At 31.6% G+C, this 19,730-nt stretch overlaps 3 protein-coding genes and 2 pseudogenes across 3 annotated transcripts; all 5 read left to right on the top strand.

The window, feature by feature from the left end:
* The first annotated feature begins 18 nt into the window (after positions 1 to 18).
* On the top strand, positions 19 to 643 carry LOC149893509 (uncharacterized). The gene has a single exon (XM_090087694.1). It carries the CDS (start codon positions 161 to 163, stop codon positions 641 to 643), a length of 483 nt encoding a protein of 160 aa, XP_089943820.1. The 5' UTR covers positions 19 to 160.
* Positions 644 to 757: 114 nt separating this feature from the next.
* LOC145184892 (uncharacterized) lies at positions 758 to 1,923 on the top strand. The gene has a single exon (XM_090087560.1). The coding sequence runs from the start codon at positions 758 to 760 to the stop codon at positions 1,784 to 1,786; it is 1,029 nt and encodes a 342-aa protein (XP_089943686.1). The 3' UTR covers positions 1,787 to 1,923.
* A 5,324-nt stretch (positions 1,924 to 7,247) lies between these two features.
* Positions 7,248 to 13,468, top strand: LOC149893510 (uncharacterized; annotated as a pseudogene).
* On the top strand, positions 11,356 to 19,577 carry LOC149893511 (uncharacterized). The gene is made up of 2 exons (XM_090087724.1): positions 11,356 to 11,550; positions 16,660 to 19,577. Exon 2 carries the CDS (start codon positions 17,522 to 17,524, stop codon positions 17,849 to 17,851), a length of 330 nt encoding a protein of 109 aa, XP_089943850.1. The 5' UTR covers positions 11,356 to 11,550; positions 16,660 to 17,521; the 3' UTR covers positions 17,852 to 19,577.
* LOC149893512 (uncharacterized) lies at positions 14,109 to 16,138 on the top strand (annotated as a pseudogene).
* Positions 19,578 to 19,730: the final 153 nt, after the last annotated feature.

Genomic DNA, 19,730 nt, shown 5'->3' on the forward strand with positions numbered 1-19,730 from the left:
AAAACAAACTTGTCATCATCAAGGAGTTAAAGATGTATCTGATCATTGCAAAAAAAACAGTCACAAAGCAAATGTAATTGCATTAAAAAAGCAAACTTCTTTAAATAACTTTTTAAAAACTGACACAACATTAGATAATCAAGTAATTAATGCTGAGGTCATGGTAACAAATTTTTTGGTTCAGCACAACATTTCTTTAGCCACTTCCGATCATCTTACATCTCTTTTTAAAGAGGTTTTTCCAGACAGTAAAATTGCCAAGAGGTATGCAGCAAGTCGAACTAAAACAATGGCTATTATAAACGAATCATTTGCTCCACATTGTCGAAATTACATTGTGGAACATTGTAAAGTTCATCCATATTCCTTAGGCACAGATGGATCGAATGACTCTGGCATTGATAAGACGAATCCTATATGTATCAAAATATGTGATGCTAACCGCTCAAAAACAATAACATGTCATTTCTTTGATATGTGCTTAACATCTGGAGTTGATTGTGCAAAGGCTGCTGTTATCTTTTCTTCTATAGAAAAAAAATTTGAAGTATATGAAATTCCTTGGGAAAATTGCATAAGTTTAAGTGTTGATAATACAAACTCTATGATTGGAAAAAGAAATTCAGTTGCATCAAGATTTTAAGAAAAAAATAATAATATCTTTATTGGTGGCTGCCCTTGTCATCTTGCACACTTAGCTGCTAGTAAAGCACATGATGTTTTTTGTGATTATATTGCATTAAATGTCGAAAATGTTATGATTGACTTGTACTATTGGTTTGATAAGAGTGCAAAACGAAAAGGCAAATTGAGAGAGTACTTTGAATTTTGTAATCAAGAATATCAAGGCATTCTAAAGCATCTATCAGTTAGATGGCTATCTTTAGAGAAATGTATTTCAAGAGCTATTGTCAAGTATACAAGCCTGAAAGCTTATTTTTCAAGTGAAAGTTTTGCTGATGAAAGGTTTAAGCGTTTATATGACAAATTTCATAATCCAATTTTGGAACCAGCAATGCTTTTTCTAACTTCAGCATTACCTTTGTTTTTACATTTCAATCTACTATTGCAGCGAGAAGAGCCAACAATTCATTGTCTAAAATCAGCAATGGAAAGTCTAGGCAAAAAGCTGGCTAAGCGCATTATTCTACCAAACAAACTGAAAAACATTTCATCGGTTTTAGAAATAGACTTAGAAGATTCAAAAAATTATATTGATACTCAAGATATTTATCTTGGAGTTCTAACAAAACAAAAACTCAGGCAACTCTTTGAAACAGGAGATATTTCACAAAAACAATATAAAGAATTTCATGATGCTGCTCACTATTTTTTTAAGTCGTCTCTTAAATATATTAAGCACAAATTTCCTCTTAATGACGATTTAATTGTTAATTCTGGTTGGGTGGATGTTTTAGACCGTGAAAACTCGAAGTGGGAGCAAGTTCAGTATTTTTATGACCGGTTCCCACACTTGATGAATGGTATCAAACCTGATGAATTGTATGAGGAGTTTAGCGATTATCAGATTTTAAAGAACAATGATTTTGATGATGTTTTTGAGGAAGCTAAGATACCTGAAAAGATTCTTGATGATATTGGAGGTGAACCTTTGTTTCACTACAGAATTGACTTTTATGGTATTTCAAAAATGGTTATTCCCAACACTTTAGTTAAACGTTTTAAACTGCTACCAAAATTAGCTGAAATTGTTCTCATTATTCCCCACAGTAACGCTGAGTTAGAACGATTGTTTAGTATTGTAAAAAAAAAACAAATGTCTTGAGAGATCAGCATTAAAGTTGGATGGGACATTATCAAGTATTTTAGCTATGAAAACAATGTTTCCCGAGGCTACTATACCGTGTTTTCAATGGAAACCATCTGAACAGCTGTTAAAAACATCAAAAAAAGCAACAAAAATGTACAATGCTAAACATAATGAATAAATATTATTTATTTATTTATAAAATGTAACTTTTCATTCTATTTTAATTTTTCTTGTTTGAAAAAAAGCCCTTTTTTTTTTAATTTTACGCTTCCCAAGGTTTTTGTGTAAATCTCAAGGTTTTTTTTAATGAATCTCAAGGTTTTAAAAAAAAAAGGTTGGAAGGTCTGTAATAAGCTTTAACTTAAATGTATATACCCGACACTATCATAACATATATATATATATATATATATATATATATATATATATATATATATATATATATATATATATATATATATATATATATATATATATATATATATATATATATATATATATATCATTAAGTTATAACTTTTTATTTAGCTTTATATGATTTATACTGAATAATAATAAAATAAGAAATATTGATAAACAGATTTAAATTGACATGCCATCTATGGGTGTTACTTCAAGAGATTGTACTGGTGGCATTACATTTTAATGTTATATAAATGGTTGATACAGAGAGAAAGTTTTCTGCAAGGTATAAAAATGAAAGTTTATAAATTCATATTTTGATATTGGCGAGGTTATAAAAACAGCCATAAAGATATCAAACAAACAACAAATTTTTACTATTGATCTAAAATAATGACAAAGTTATAAATAAAAAAATCATATATAGTATATTTATTGCAAAAAAAAAACTGATATATAATATATTTATTTCAATAAAAAACTATTAAGTGATTTTTCTGAAATCCCCCTTCCAGAATTGACAGCGTTTTTAAATGCATGCCTTTTACTACCCTAAGTTATTCAAAAGAAAATCTAAAAGGAAATAGCTTTTAACAAATATGAAATTTAACACAAAACTTTTTTTGTGGTAAATTTCAAATTTGTAAGCTATTTTCTGGTTTGCATGTACTTTTCAGTATACCAGGTAATGGTATGCTAAAAAGTACTTGCAAACCAGGCACTGGTATCTTGTTCTGCCTATGGGTCTACTTCAAGAGATTGTGCAGGTGGCATTACTTTTCATAGGTACAGTAGTTTTTTTGTGGAAAATTAAGGTTTATTGGGTTGTAATAAATATCCTTCAGCAAAACAGTTTATTGTAACATAAAAAATTGCTGGTGCATAATGATATTCAAGATATTCTTTGTGGAAACTGTTTGCCATTGCAAATTGTACCTATTTTGACTGCTTCTAGTAAGTACCAAAACATTGAAAACATAGATGTTCCTTCTGTTAGTGTTTTGAATAACTCTTCTAGCAGAAATAGGATTATTGAACTGCTAGAAAACTCTGTTACTGATCATGATTATTTTTAGCTTCTGATGCTAGCTGTTTGTCTATATGTTCACAATGTATTGTGGCTTATATTGCAGGATTTGTTGTATTTAGGGGAAATTCTGGGGAGTTTGTACACTATGAAACATGCATTTCAGCGCTAAATACAAACAGCAAACAAGAACAATATGCATTAACTTGAAAAAAAAAGCTGCGTTATTGATATTTCCCTCAAAAGATAATCATGACATTAGCATTTTGTGTGAAAAGTTGTTCAGAATCAATGTATAACACAACAGCAATTATTCATTATCCTTGTCAAATGTAAGGTGCCATGCAATTTTGCAGTCTGTGTATCAATTCACAAACGCTTGTTTTTATTTCCACAATAAACGTTCATTACTGTGTAAAACATGGTGTCTGCTAATTTTGTGTTGACATACGACTATCTGAATGTCTGTTTCAGTATTCCATATATTTTGGAATAAGCTGAACCAGATAATCAGTTAGCAAACAATTCATTGTAACATGATATAACCTCGAAAGTATAACTGGCGAATTATTTTTGGACTTGTTGCAATGCTTTGATTTCATTTCATCCGTGTTTTCTCCATAGTTCTGCGCAAAATATAAAAATGTTTTCGGTCAACCAAGATGGCGGCTGACTTTCAAAACTGGCTTCAGCGCGTTTTATATAAACGTATATACCGTGCCGTCTCCTGTGTATTAAACCTCCTTGACGAATTCAAATACCTTGATGTTTCCATATTAAAATTGTTATACAAGTCAACTATTAGGCCGCAGCTTGAATATGCAGCATCTGTATGGAGCCCATATTGTACTAAAGATATTAAGAAACTCGAAAATGTACATCGTAGATCGACAAGGATTGAATCACTGAATGGTATTTGTTATGAAGAAAGGAGAAAAATATTGGGTTTACCAACCTTACAAGAAAGGAGAAGAAGAGGCGACTTAATAGAGATGTTTAAAATATTAAATTCAGCTGATTATATTAGATTTGAAGAGTCTTTGAGTTTTTATAACAGCATGTCCAGATATCGTCATAATAAAAGACTTCATCGACAATTTACTAAGAAATTATGCAGGTATTATTATTTAACAAACAGAGTGGTCGACGATTGGAATTTACTGTCACAGGATGCAATCGATTCTGCAAACAAAAACACGTTCAAAAATAAAATAGACAAAATTTTGAACTTTTGATACCAAACTCTATTTACGAACTTTTACTTTAATTACGAAATTTTACATTTAACGGCTGTTACAGTCAAAACTCTACGTAGCTTTGACTCACCAAACTTAAATAGTTTGTACAACAAATTTTATATTATATCATATTATATATTAAAATTATTCTTTTGATTAAAATTAAAAAAAAAAAAACATTTTCAGTAATTTCTCATTAGTTGTTGAACCTCAAAAGTTTCCATAACGAAAAATTGAATCTCAAAAGATTCTTTGGCAAATTAACAGAACCTGAAGAAAACAAAAGGAGTCCCGAAAGATAGAGTCGAATAATTTATGGTCGAAACAAATCAAATTAAAAATTTGATTTTTCTGCGGCGCGGCATTTGATATTAAAATAGGTTTCGAACAAAAATGTTTCGATCCTCGCGCCTTTCAAACAAGATGCCATTTGGTTGTAAATCTTTATATCACAGCTGTTTCAATTATAATTAGATTCTGAAAGTTAACTGACTTATATTTTAATCATTTTTTTTTTATACTTATATTTGTTTGTCAACATTATCTTTGCTTCCGAATTCGCTATAAAAGTATTATGGCTATTCGGCTTGCAAAGCTTATAAAACGTGTGAAGCTTCCACCCAAAGTCCAACCTCCATAAAAGGAAGCGACTTATGTGCTAGAATTCTATCAAATACTTTTCTAACACAAAATCAAAAAGAATTTTATGTTATAGAAAGTTTCTTTTTTGTCATTCTACTCAGGAAAGGTTTTCAGAATAAGGGAGACCGGGGCTAGTTGGCTACAGCAGTAAATTGACACACTGCGTTTAACTTTGGAATTTTCCACCAGAAATTTCCGAAGTTCACATTGAACCTTTCCACTTAACTATATCATCTTTCAGTGTAGAATCAGGCTATATGCGCATGCGGATAGAAGTTATAGCGATTTTTGTGTTTTTTTACTAATTTTGTAACTTTTGTAACTACATTACTTTTTCAAATTTAAAAAGAAATAGCGTTAGCTACAAGTAAACTCGAATAGATGTAGGTGTTGTATGATTCACTCTAACCAGTCTCATTTTGTGTTTCTCAATATTTCGCATTTTTGGGAATTTGTAAGCCATTTTGTGAGCAAAAAGCTCACAAAATGGCTTGTAAATTCACAAAAGATTCCAAAAAATTGGCTTAAATATTAAGGATGAACATTTTGATTGTCTGAGGTTATATCTAGCTTTTAAAAACTAAGAGTATCCTGTTTAAAGATAACAACAGGTTTTAATTGATAGTAACTATCCTGTTTTATTATGCAGCCAGACTTTCTACATAAATGTTTTAAAAATTCCTCATGAAGACTCATTATTTATCCAGTAATGAGATAATAGAATATGCAACCAAAGTTATGGTCTTTTCATTTTTATTATCATATTTAGTTACTATTAGTAAAAATAACAATAGAAATAATAAGATCATTATAAGTTAAAGTAGCTTTACATGACTGACTGTTTAAAAATGTTTTACCAAAAATACTCCTTAAAAATACATACTTTATATTTCTTTGCAACTTCTGAAGTCAATAGTTTTTTATGAACTTTAAGATGCTTTTAGTTTTAATAGACAAAAGACAAAATGGAATTTAAGAATCGAAAATAAGAAACTGTATAACTAGGTCGTTTGCGAAAAAAAAAATCACAAATTCAAGAGAAAAAAAAACGAGGCAAATAAGTTCGAAATTTCCGACAAAAATAAGAACTAATCATTGACTTGAGCCTTAAAGTGGGAAGCATAATCTGAGAGTGGGGTGAAAAGAACACTGAAAATCTCTTATTCGAACTTTAAACTATATCATAGCAATTTCAATTTAACAAAGAAAATTTGTTATACTTTACTCTATGGATTCTAGTAAACCATACATAGCCTTTTTGCAAAAGCCTATTTTAGATGTAAAAGTTTACACACAGTTAAATTTTTAATAAGCTAAGTTCATAGCTCAAATCAACCTTTTTCAGATTAAGGAGCTATTATTGATTAATTTTCTTGTCTTTTATAACCATAATATTCAGTAAATGCATATTTATAATGGGTTTACTGAGGGAAGTTTAGTGAAACAAATTTGACGGGTAGAAGAAGGAATATCTGTATCATGAATTTAGAAAATTGGCAGTAACATGCATAGTTTTTGGCTAGTTGGCGGCACCTTTGATCTATAACAATGTGTTGAACGTCCATCTATTAATACGTCCTTGATCTACTAAATCATCCCATTTACGGAAAAATGTAAGGGTCTGCGTATCGTTATCGGTATATCGGTATGAACCGATATACCGATAACGATACGCAGACCCTTACATTTTTGTATTTGACCCTTGCTTTTTTTTATCGGTTTATCGGAATACATAAAAATAACGAGAATACCGATATTTATCGGTATAATAACGATATTTTTACAACATTCCAATTTTTTTTTTTTTAAATGCCAAATTTTAGTTCAAATATATAATTCTTCAAGTCGAATCAAGATGTTAGCCAGGGTCAAATACAATAAAAATGGCTAAGAAAATTTGTGGACTGCTATTTAAATCTTAGTATAGATTTTTTATACTTATGATTTTATAATTTAAAAATAAGGTTAAAATATGATCAGTTAAAACATTTTCTCTCTTTATGTTATCTTATAATTTGATTAAATAGAATTTTTTATTTTTTTATTTATTTCTTTCTTACTTAAAATTGTTATAAAATTCTTACTATTAGTTTTAGAGGAGTTTCTCATGATTGTGGCAAAAGTAAAGCTGTAACCAATATCATAGATATTAGTGAATCACTTGGAGATAAACATGCAGAACAAGTAGCATCTGGATTGTTAAAGCATAAAATGGAGAGTGAAAGCAAGGTAAGTGCAGAGCAGTTCAAGATGTCTAAAGGAGGAAATTTTCTCTGTGTTACAGTTGGAGTAAATGAAATTAAGTCAAAAAGAAAGAAAGTAAATCATATCTTGTTCCTAAATATTGTGGAGCTAGCAAATGCATTAGAAATCTCTAAAAATAAAACCAAAAAATCATGTTCTACTTTAAACAGGAATCTAACAAGTGCTGTAGAATCGATTATTAATGTTAAAATGACTGAATTGTAGGAAATTCTGAATATCTTTAAAAGGTGGTCAAAACTTCTTAAAAGTTATTATTAATGTTTTCGATCCAAAAAATCATTCGTCTTCCTTTGAAATATATGAAGATTCTGGTGTGAAGCGATGCTATATTCTTACCATTGTAGAGATGGATTTAGAGGATAATGAGAATCTCCAAAAATTATTGGCACCTCTTCAACTTGAAGAAGTAAACTTCAGTATGGCATTTGACCTAAAGTGTGCAAATAGTGTGTTTAGAACTTTCAAGTCACTCTGGCAAATATGTCTGTCTGTATTGTGAAGGAGAATGCTCCCTTGAAGCAGGGAATCTAAGAACGTTGGGCTTCATAGACTTATGTTATGATCAATATGTATATGGTGGAAAAAAAAAGATTGAAAATGCAGGAATACAAAAACGTAATAAATCCTCGTTTCATTTACTTAAAAGAAGATCAAGTAACTTTTCTTGAATACATTGTTCCGCCACCTGAACTTCACATTATGATGGGAGTTGTGGATAAACTTTGTACTTTGCTTTAATATGTTTAGCCAGCTTTTCAAAGCTGGTTAAAAACACATTACATGTTAATGAGATGGTATCATGCTGTAGGTTTAGATGGAAACAATGATAATTGATTTATGCCCCATTAGATACTTTGAAGAGGGATATGACCTTAACTGCAACAATCAATATTTTACCAATAATGAATTGCTTGCAAAAGTTTTCATTAGTGAAATCAGCTGTGTTTGGTTTGGGAATGGTTACAGATATTTCTGTTAAAATTTAAGATTTCAAAAGTTCATTTTCTAGTCTTCAACTATATACAAAAGATGTATTTGGCTAAGACTAGACAGTTTCATGGAAAATACATATTTTAGTGTGTCACATTCTCACCTTTGTAGATTACAAAAACATTAGCTTAGGTATCTATGCAGAATAATGTGGTGAATCAGGTCATCACAAATTTAAAAAACTTGGATGAGCTATAAAAGAAACTTAGGACAAAATAGTTATGGAGAAAAGCTAAAATCTGCTGAGGTAATTTTTAATTTAAACAAGCATTAACTTAAATATCATTTGTGATACAAATGTATTTATATTATGGTTTTTTTTGTAAATGAAATAAGTTAATATAAATGGGCTATTTTGATTACCTTAATGGCTGGCTTTATAAAAACTTTGGAAGAAAAAAAGCCAAAAATTATGCGTTTTATTTTTGGAAGTAACATATTTAGCACTTAGTTCAGATTTTATTTGACAACATATATTGTGTTTACTAATGCATATGATTGATTAAATGTAAAAAAATCAGGAGTGGGGAAAGTTTCAACCTGGGAGTCATTTTGGAGAACAGTGTTGCTTCACTTTTTCTTTGCAGAATTTTTGTGAAGTTAGACATCTAGATAATATATACAATTGGGAAGGATTAACTTTTAAAACCGGTAAAGATTAGGCTTTTAAACGACTTGAAGATTTATAATATATTTGAACTAAAATTTGGCATTTAAAAAAAAAAAAAAGTTGGAATACCGTAAAAAATATCGTTATTATACCGATAAATATCGGTATTCTCGTTATTTTTATTTATTCCGATAAACCGGTAAAAAAAAGCCTATATTATCGTTTCAACCAACACTTTTCCATTCATTTTAAGGGTCTGCGTATCGTTAGTATTTTGAAACGATAACGATATGAAACGATAACGATATCAAACAATATGAGTTTGTTTATGAAACGATAATATCGGTTTAGTTATCGTTTAAAACGATAACCAAACGATAACTTACCGGTTGAAACGATAATATCGGCTTTTTTTTATCGGTTTATCGGAATACATAAAAATAACGAGAATACCGATATTTATCGGTATAATAACGATATTTTTTACAATATTCCAATTTTTTTTTTTTTTTAAATGCCAAATTTTAGTTCAAATATATTATAAATCTTCAAGTCGAGTAAAGATGTCGTTTTGCCTATCTTTACCGGTTTTACAAGTTAATCCTTCCCAATCGTATATATTATCTACAGTATTGGACAAAACATTTGCAACCAAATAATGCTAATTTAGTTTATATAAAAGTGCTGCATTTTTTCAATTTAGAGAAATAACTATGTAACTGTTTAGAGACAAAGTTCTTCAAGTTTTATTCATCACAAAGTTCATTATTTGTACACGAAAATTAATAAAATAATCAAAAGTATTAAAAAAAGTTGATTTCCTTCTGGACAAAACAAGTGCAACTCGACAAAATGTTGACCAAGCTGTATTTTGCTATCAATATTTCGTGGCGAATCCTTTGTTGTCGATCACAGCCTTGCATCTTCGAGGCATAGATTCGATCAGGTGATCAATCAAACTTTGTGGAATCGCTGCCCAGGCCTTTTGGATTTGTTCAAACAGTTGATCCTTATTACGAACACCTTCATGATTAGTTCTGCGGCTGACGATCTCCCACAGGTTCTCGATAGGGTTGAGATCCGGAGATTGAGGCGGCCAACCCATCACCGATAGGTGGTTGTCTTGAAACCACTCCTTGACTACTTTTGTAGTGTTTCGGATCGTTGTCTTGCTGAAAAACCCATTTTATTGGCATATTCCATTCAGCATGAGGTAACATAACATCTTTCAGGATATTTTTGTACATGAAACGGTCCATTATTCCATCGTCTCGATGTATTGGACCTAGACCGTTAGCAGAAAACACCCCCAGACCATTACAATGCATCCACCATGCTCCACGGTCTTATGGCAGTAACGTAAATCGAGGCGTTTTCCGGCCGGTCGACGTACACGACAAATGCCATCGCTCCCAATGATGTTGAACTTCAATTCATCACTGAACAGGACAGTTCGATATTTCTGCACATTACAGTCAATATGAGATGTAGCAAACAGGAGTCTTTTCTTCTGGTTTTTTAGTGAAATCAGCGGTTTCTTTGCAGGGCGTCGAGAAAACAATCCGGCTTCAACAGCACGTCGTCTGATTGTTCGGTCCGATACAGGCAGCTCTAATTGCTTTTGTATCTCGACTGATGATATCCAGGGATCCTTCTTGACGGATCTGACGATCATAGAATCCTCTCTAGAAGTGGTGGAACGCGGTCTTCCACCTATGTTATCTGCTGCCAACTTCCCCGTAGAACGATATTTGGAACATAGTCTTGATACGGTCCATTTTTTCACGCGATATTTATCACAAATACTTTTTTGTGACATTCCACTTACGCAATCGCCAATAATTTTCTTTCTTAGTTCCAATCCAAGACTGTCGGGAGCCATTTTTGCACTTGAAGTCATAAAAATAATAAAAATAAATAATCACGCTTCTCAAGGCCTACCGTGTTACATTTACCTTGTGATGATACAATAATGCTCTGTGGAATGCAACGTCTTGGTTGGATGTGGACTGTATTGATGTAATGAAACACTTGTTGTATTTCACTTCTTGTATTGATGTTCTTCGATAAAATACTTTGATAAAACTCACTTCGATAAACTGTCTTAATAATACTGACTGATTGACTTCCATATACTGACTGAATTACATGTCGATTTACATGTCTCTTATATAGCAAAATGAACCTGTGTGAGCCTGTTCTGGAAGATTCTAGATGGTTCTTTTCGATGCTTCTGGAAGCTTCTGGATGCGTCTGGATGCTTCTGAATGTTTCTGGATATTTCTGGATGCTACTGGATGCTTCCAGATGCTTCTTCAGGAAACTTTTGGAAGCTTCTGCATGCTTCTGGAAACTTCTGGAAACTTCTGGATACTTCCTTTAATTATTAAAAAACTTCCGTGACGTTGACACGGACCAGACTTAAGAAAATGAAACAAACCAAAAAAGTTGCACTTGTTTTGTCCGCTGCAAAATGGCACTTGTCAACGAAATTCTGCCTGTGTGCTGTCACCTGTCAGCTGATTGCTCATGTCATGGCATGCTATGACTCCAGACTCCTGAACTGTTTGCTGTGGTAGTATAGTTCATTTCGTTTTTAAGACATGTAAAATTAGGAACACTTTTTAGAATTGTTCGATGTTGGTGGCAAATTTTTTGTTCAATACTGTAGATGTCTAACTTCACAAAAATTCTGCAAAGAAAAAGTGAAGCAACACTGTTCTCCAAAATGACTCCCAGGTTGAAACTTTCCCCACTCCTGATTTTTTTACATTTAATCAATCATATGCATTAGTAAACAAAATATGTCGGTAAGAAAAATCTGAACTAAGTGCTAAATATCTATATTTTTCAAATTTAAAACGCATAATTTTTGGCTTTTTTTCTTCCAAAGTTTTAATAAAGCCAGCCATTAAGGTAATCAAAATAAACCCATTTACGACTGCTTTTCAGATATAAAATATCATTTTCCAACATGGCAGCAAACTTTAAGTTATCAATTTATGCAGTTTGCCTGATAATATACGTAACACGTATGTATGTGTGTGTTTATATATATATGTATATATATATATACATATATATATAAACACACACATACATACGTGTTGATATTATATAATATACTTTAGGTAGAATAATGTATTTGATAGAAAGTAATGTATTTCAGGTAAATATGAGTATTAGGCAAACCTCTTCACTGCTATGTATCCAGACAAATGTTGAGCCAGAGTCAAAAACTTTAAATGTGGCTGAAAAAATCTCTGCATTCAGCTACTTAAATCTTAGTATGGTTTGTTTATATTTATGATTTTATAATTTAGAAATAAGATTAAAGTAAGATTAGTTAAAACATTTTTTCTCTTTACGTTATTTTACAGTTTGATTCAATAGAGTTTTTATTGTTTTTACTTATTTCAAATATTGTTATAAAATTCTTACTATTTATATTAGTTTCTCATAATTGTTAATTTACTATTAGGTTTAGTTTCTCATGATTGTTGCAAAAGTAAAGCTGTAAGCAATATTATAGATATTAGTGAATCACTTGGAGATAAACATGCAGTACAAGTAGCATCTGGTTTGTTAAAGCATAAAATGGAACGTGAAAGCATTGTAAGTGGAGAGTAGTTCAAGATGTCTACATCTTCTCTCTGTTACATTTGGAGTGAATGAAATTAAGTCAAAAAGAAAGAAAGTAAATCATATCTCATTCCAAGCTGTTAAAGTGTTTTTGGACTTTTAAGTCACTCTTGCAAATATGCCTGTCTGTATTGTGAAGGAGAATGCTCCCTTGAAGCAGGGAATCTAAGAGCATTGGGCTCCATAGACTTATTTGATGATCAATATGTATATGGTGGAAAAAAAAGATTAAAAGTGCAGGAATTCAAAAATGTAATAAATTCTCGTTTAATTTACTTAAAAGAAGATCAATTAACTTTTCTTGAGCACATTGTACCCCACCTGAGCTTCACATTATGATGGGAAACTCTGTACTTTGCTTTTATATGTTTGGCCAACTTTTCAAAGCTGGTTGAAAACACATTACATGTTAATGAGAGGGTATCATGGTGTAGGTTTAGATGGAAACAATGATAATTGATTTATGCCCCTGTTAAATATTTTGGAGAGGGATGTTACCTTAACTGCAACAATCAATATTTTACCAATAGTTAATTGTTTGCGTAAGTTTTCATGAGTGAAATCAGCTGTGTTTGGCTTGGTAATGGTTACAGATATTTCTGTTTAAATTGAAGATTTCAAAAGTTCATTTTCTAGTCTTCAACTGTATACAAAAGATGTATTTTGCTTGACAGTTTCATGGAAAATACATATTTTAGTGTGTCACATTCTCCTCTTTGTATAACACAATAATACTAGCTTAGGTAGCAGAACAATGTGGTGAATCTGTTCATCACAAGTTTAAAAAAATTTGGATGAACTATAAAAGGAACATAGGGCTCAAAAGTTATGGAGAAAAGCTAAAATCTTCTGTAGTAAAATTTAATTTAAACAAAAATTAACATTTATATCATTTGTGATACAAATGTATTAATATTATGGTTTTTTTGTAAATGAAATAAGTTAATATAAATGGACTATTTTGATTACCTTAATGGCTGGCTTTATTAAAACTTTGGAAGAAAAAAAGCCAAAAATTATGCGTTTTATTTTTGGAAGTACACATATTTAGCACTTAGTTCAGATTTTTCTGACAATATATATTGCACGGTTTGTAGATTTGGGGTCCTAATATCAATGAAATACCCTATGAAAATCCTTTTAAGGGGTGATAGTGCATGCCTATGGGAGCCCAAAATTAAGGGTTTTGAAATCCCTTATTAAAATCCAAAGCATAATTTTGGTCAAGAAGTTTATAACCTTTTGCATACCATAATGCGATCTATTTAAGTGCTTAAAATGCTACAAGACATGCTTTTTTTAAACAATATATAAAATATAAAATGTAATGCATAAAAACAAAACTTTTTTATTTTAAAAGCTTTTATCCAAATATGCATCTTATTGCTGTTCCGATGTATCATGAGAAATTCTCAAATTCGAACTTTGCCCCTCGGTTAAAAATTACCAGCCAATAACTTTTTCGGGAAATGGCATTAATTATTCAAAGAAGAAAGCAAAATGTAAATACAGTGAGCGCTTTTTAAATAAATTTAAAGATGCCTACAATTGCAAAAACTCATAAAGATTGCAGAAAATCTGTTTGTGTTATATGCATGAAAAAGGGTGATCAAGAGTTGACTGAAAACTATAAGTTGAAAATTCTTCAACTGATTCAAACAGACATTTCAGTGATGAAAAAGTGCCTTTGGCTACTTGTGTTTCATGAAGATCTCAAATTGGAAAACTTTGTGCTGGAAAAATCAATCATGTGCCTAAGCTTTTTGACTTCAAGTCAATTTCTATCAAACCTACAACCAGAGTTTCGTCAGTTTGTGAGTGCCTTTTATGCCAAATTGCCAAGATCAAAGGAAAGGAGAAGCATCCGTTTGACCAAGTCAAAGTATCCGAGGAAAAAATTCCAAAGCAAACTTCTCAGAATTCTAAAAAGAGCTGCACAAAGTGCTTGTCAATTGTTGGCCGAGGACTTCCTCACAACTGCACCATTGGAACTCGCCATGAAAACCTGAGAAGAATGGCCACAGATGATCCCGTAGGTGCAGAGCAAGTGGCTGCAGCAGTCTTAGCATCCAAAAGCGCATCTCCAAATGGAACTATTAGACTCAGTCAGCCTTGTTGAAAACTTTTGCCATTGAGGAGAGGTAATTACTTCTATTATCTTGTTAATTATCATAGTATCATTATGCTAAATTAAAGGCACTCAAAATGTTGATTCACAAACATTTAATTTATGACCTGTAATAATTAATTATGAGAAAAAGAAACCAGAATGCTTTTATGTTAATTAAAATGCTAGTTGCAACTGCTTTTATTGAAAATTCATCTTTTAATTAAAGAAACTTAATGATCAGTTCATGGTCAGCAACATCAGATTGGCAGAGAATGGTTAAACTTGTCAAGTTGTGCACTGCCAGAGCCTCAGCAATCTCAGTGATGTTTTCAGAGCATCATGAAAACTATCAGAATCTTCCATTTTAAAACTCGGGATTGATGGTGGTGGATCATTTCTAAAAGTGAGGTTCACTCACATTGTGTTGAAAGAAGATGAGACTCCTCTACACAGCCCAGTACAGAAGACAATCAAGCTGATGGCACCACCATCAATCAAAAAAATGAGTGTTAAGCAGCAGATGCTGATAGCACTGTCACAAAACACTCCTGAGAGTTACCAGAATGTGAACGCCATTTTCGACCTCATTCAAGTCAAAGAAAAATGCCAAACAGGTTCTTTGGTTGTCTTTTGTGACCTAAAGCTGGCCAACATTCTTTGTGGCATTCAGTCTCACAGTTGCAAACACCCTTGTTGTTGGTGTAATACTGCATCTTCAGGTCTTGAAAATTGTGGACAACTTCGGACTTTTGGCCAGATCAGAAGACAGCATTCTGAATACATCCAGGCAGGAGGAGATTCAAGAAAGTCAAAGGAATTCAAAAATGTCATTCATGTGCCTTTGATTGAATTTCAAGATGACAAGTTTTTCCTTGAGGCTGTTCCACCAATGGAGCTCCACTTATTACTTGGAGTTGTGAACCACATCTTTAAAAATCTTTGCGACCTGTGGCCAAGGGCCAAGGAATGGCCTCCATCACTTCATATCTCTATCCAGCCTTACCATGGGGGGCATTTCAATGGGAACGATTGCATGAAGCTTCTAAGAGGTCTGGATAAGCTTCAAAAGCTTTCAGAAAAAGAAGGTTTCATTCCAGCTCTTGGCTTCATTCAAACACTCACACTATTCAAGACAGTGGTCACTTCGTGCTTTGGAAAAAGCCTGGACCCTGACTATGAATCCAAGATTGAACAGTTCAAACTTAGCTACACCAATCTTCCTATTTCTGTGACTCCCAAAGTGCATGCAGTGTTTTACCACGTGCCACAGTTCATCAAAATGAAACAAATTGGAGTTGGCCTCTTCAGTGAGCAGGCAACAGAAGCTCTACATTCCAACTTCAAATCTCACTGGGAGAGATCTAAGAGAGATCGATTGCACCCAGATTATGCCAGTCACCTTTTAAAATGTGTCATTGACTACAACAGCAAGAGAATTTAATTTTTTTTAGAAAAGAAAATTTTCTTCAGAACATGCCTTTTCTCTGTAATCCATTAATGTAAATCCAAGGTTGTAACAGAACTTGAAAACAAACTCACTTAGAAAACAAATCAGTTAAAGAATATTGGTTTGAATTTTACAGGCTAATATGTTGTGTTTTGTAAAAAAAAATGCAAAAAAAATTTTTTTTCAACAAACTTTTTGGGCTACTCATAGCCTAAATGTATGGGTATTTCGTAGTAAAATATTCAAAGCTAAATAAGTCTGTTGGATTTTAATCCAGGATTTTCAAATCACTCATTTTGTGTTCCATATGACATGCACTATCACCCTTTAAAAGGGTTTCCATAGGGTATTTCATTGATATTAGGACCCCAAATCTACAAACCGTGATTGTGTTTACTAATGCATATGATTGATTAAATGTAAAAAAATCAGGAGTGGGGAGAGTTTCAACCTGGGAGTCATTTTGGAGAACAGTGTTGCTTCACTTTTTCTTTGCAGAATTTTTGTGAAGTTAGACATCTAGATAATATATACAATTGGGAAGGATTAACTTTTAAAACCGGTAAAGATTAGGCTTTTAAACGACTTGAAGATTTATAATATATTTGAACTAAAATTTGGCATTTAAAAAAAAAAAAAATTGGAATATTGTAAAAAATATCGTTATTATACCGATAAATATCGGTATTCTCGTTATTTTATGTATTCCGATAAGCCGATAAAAAAAGCCGACATTATCGTTTCAACCGATACTTTTCCATTTATTTATCGTTTCAAACGATAACTAAACCGATATTATCGTTTCAAAGATAAACTCATATTGTTTGATATCGTTAGCGTTTCATATCGTTATTGTTTCAAAATACTAACAATACGCAGACCTTTAGTAAATTGAGAGTGCTCATTTAATCCAAGGTTTTATCTAGGAACTCTATAGCTTGTTGTCTTTAAGTCCGTTTTTCTAAGGCGCTGCTAAAAAGATACCGATAACACTTTTCAACTAATCGGTGATTCTCTGCTTTAATTTAAATGCCAATAAATGCTAAATCAAAATTTCCAAGAGCTAAATGGTCCTTGAAAAATCTGAAAAAAGTAGTTGATAATGTATTAAAATTTGTAAGAAGTCAGAAGTATGCACCAAAATTTGGAAAACCAAGACAGACATTGAGACGTTATCTAGATTTAAATAAAAGCCTTTGTCAACCAAGAGCACGAAATTCTTCTCAAGAATTTGAACTGGTTAGCATTATTATTGAAATAGAATAAAGACTGTTTGGGTTAGCAAAGATCGAAAAAAGGTATTTCGTATATTGTTTCTGTGAGGTAAATTACATTCCACACAAGTTTAACTAAAAAAGGCAAATTGGTGGAGAAGATATGATACGTTCATTTTTAAAATCTAACTCTAATTTATCCTTGAGAAAACCAAAACCAACTTCTATGCCACGTGCATCAGGGTTTAACAAAGAGAAAGTTAATCACTTTTTTAATGCTTATGAATCAATACTATTTAATCAACATGGTGCAATTGCAGTCTCACAAAGATACATCTTTAATGACAAAGGTGGGTTCTTAGTTTGTCATACTGCTGGTAAGATTGCTGTTCTAAAAGAAAAGATATTAGTAGGAGCAATAAAAAGTCTTGAAAAAGGCAAAACAATTACAGTGTTATGTTGTGTGAGTGCTGTTGGAGCATATGTACCATGATTTTTTTTTTCACGTGCACACATGAAGCCATCTTTCAGGTATCAAGCACTCCAAGGAACACTTGGTGTTGCAACAAAAAACGGTTGGATAAATGAAGAACTGTTTGATATCTGGTTTGACCACTTCTTACAATTTACACAACCATCCAATTGCATTACACCAACTTTACTAATACTAAATTAATTTTACATTTTTTACATGGCAGCCATGTAAAAAATGTAAAATTAATATTAAAAGCGAATATAATAATGTAATTAAGTTAAGTCTTTCAAATCATTGTAATCATAAAATGCAGCCTCTAGATATCTCATTTTTTAAATTACTAACATCATGATACAATTCAATTATACAGACTTGGCATTGCCAACACAATTTCGTAAATCAGTAATTTATCCTTTTAATCATCATATCTTCTCAGATGAAGATTACATATCAGCTGTAGTGACTAATCAAGAACAGGCTTTTAACAGCACCCCTAATGTGGAGCTTACAACGTCTGGTGAATAATCAAAGATCAGAGCAAGTCAAAACTGAATGTATCTCAACTAGAATTTGTTATTCACAAGGAACATCAATAAACTACCAGACCAACAAATTTAGCACATGTCCTATATCAGAAGAAATCAGTATTCCAGAGGCTAAAACATTTTCAAAGCTGCTTGATGAGTCTTTATTTTGTACGAGTCTGAACCAATGTATTCATTGTAGGAGTTGGTACTGTAAAACATGTATTGAAAAGCGTAAATTGAAAAGTGCTTTTGTGATTTGCTGCTGCAAATTAAACGTTTCTTTTAGCATTTATATGCATGTAAAGACCCTTACTTTACTAAATGTTATAAAAAAATCTTATGTTATTATATTACGTTTATTTTGTGTTATTCTAACAAGCATTTTATGTTATTATGTTATGTTTAACATAATATTTTGAGACTAAACAAGTGATCAGAAACCTTATTTTTGTTGAATTGCAATTGCAAACTAAATATTAATTTTAAGATCAGTCTAAAAAGAGGTAATCCTATGTTATTAGATGTTAAATTGATTACTTTATCATTTTTCTCCAAATACTTTATTAGGTGCATCATATTGGATTGTTATTTTTGGGTAATTAAACATTTTTCATCTACTAATTTGAAGTGCTCATAATACCCAGTGGTTAAGGTAATATGAGTACTTCAAATGCTGTAGAAGAATACACAAAGAAAAAAGATAGAGAAAACAAAAGTAATTTTCTTAGTGATTTTTTATTACAATTGTTTGAGTTGAAAAGGATTGTTATTATCATTTAGTAAAAATATCGAAATGCTTTAGATTTGAGAATTAAAGCAGAGATGCCATTGTCTCTGCTTTAATTCTCAAAACTGAAGCCATAAAATTCGCTGCAAAAATGATTGTTAAGGTTTTTCGCGCTTTTGATGGTTGGTAAGACAGTTAGAAAGAAACGATGTAATATATCATTCAAACCTATGAAGATTTTTTTTTCATTTAAACCTGAAATGATATTTTATTACGATTATTTGAGTTGGAAAGGATAGTTATTACCATTAATAGTTAAAAATATCACGCGCAAACGAAAATATGCGTGATTTTCGATTTAAGTCAGAGTGCTACTATTACATAAAACCTCGAGGCATCTCCATATTCATACATACCCAATCTTCAAATCCCCGACCCTTTTACCCATAGGCAAAATGTAGCTCCCAAATTAGAACCTTAAGAACAAAAATTGAAAAGAAGTAAAGATATTTCGATGTAAATTATTGCGAAAATTATCCACATTACCAATGAAAAGTTAAGTAAAAAGTCTTCTGAAGGTAAAAGCCACAGCAGACAATGAACAAACGAATGATATAAAAAATACAAATTTTTTATTGAGATT

The sequence above is a fragment of the Hydra viridissima genome, unplaced genomic scaffold (genome assembly GCF_058129835.1).
Source record: "Hydra viridissima isolate aposymbiotic clone 2 unplaced genomic scaffold, HvirCarnegie_v1 scaffold_1, whole genome shotgun sequence".
NCBI lineage: Eukaryota > Metazoa > Cnidaria > Hydrozoa > Anthoathecata > Hydridae > Hydra > Hydra viridissima.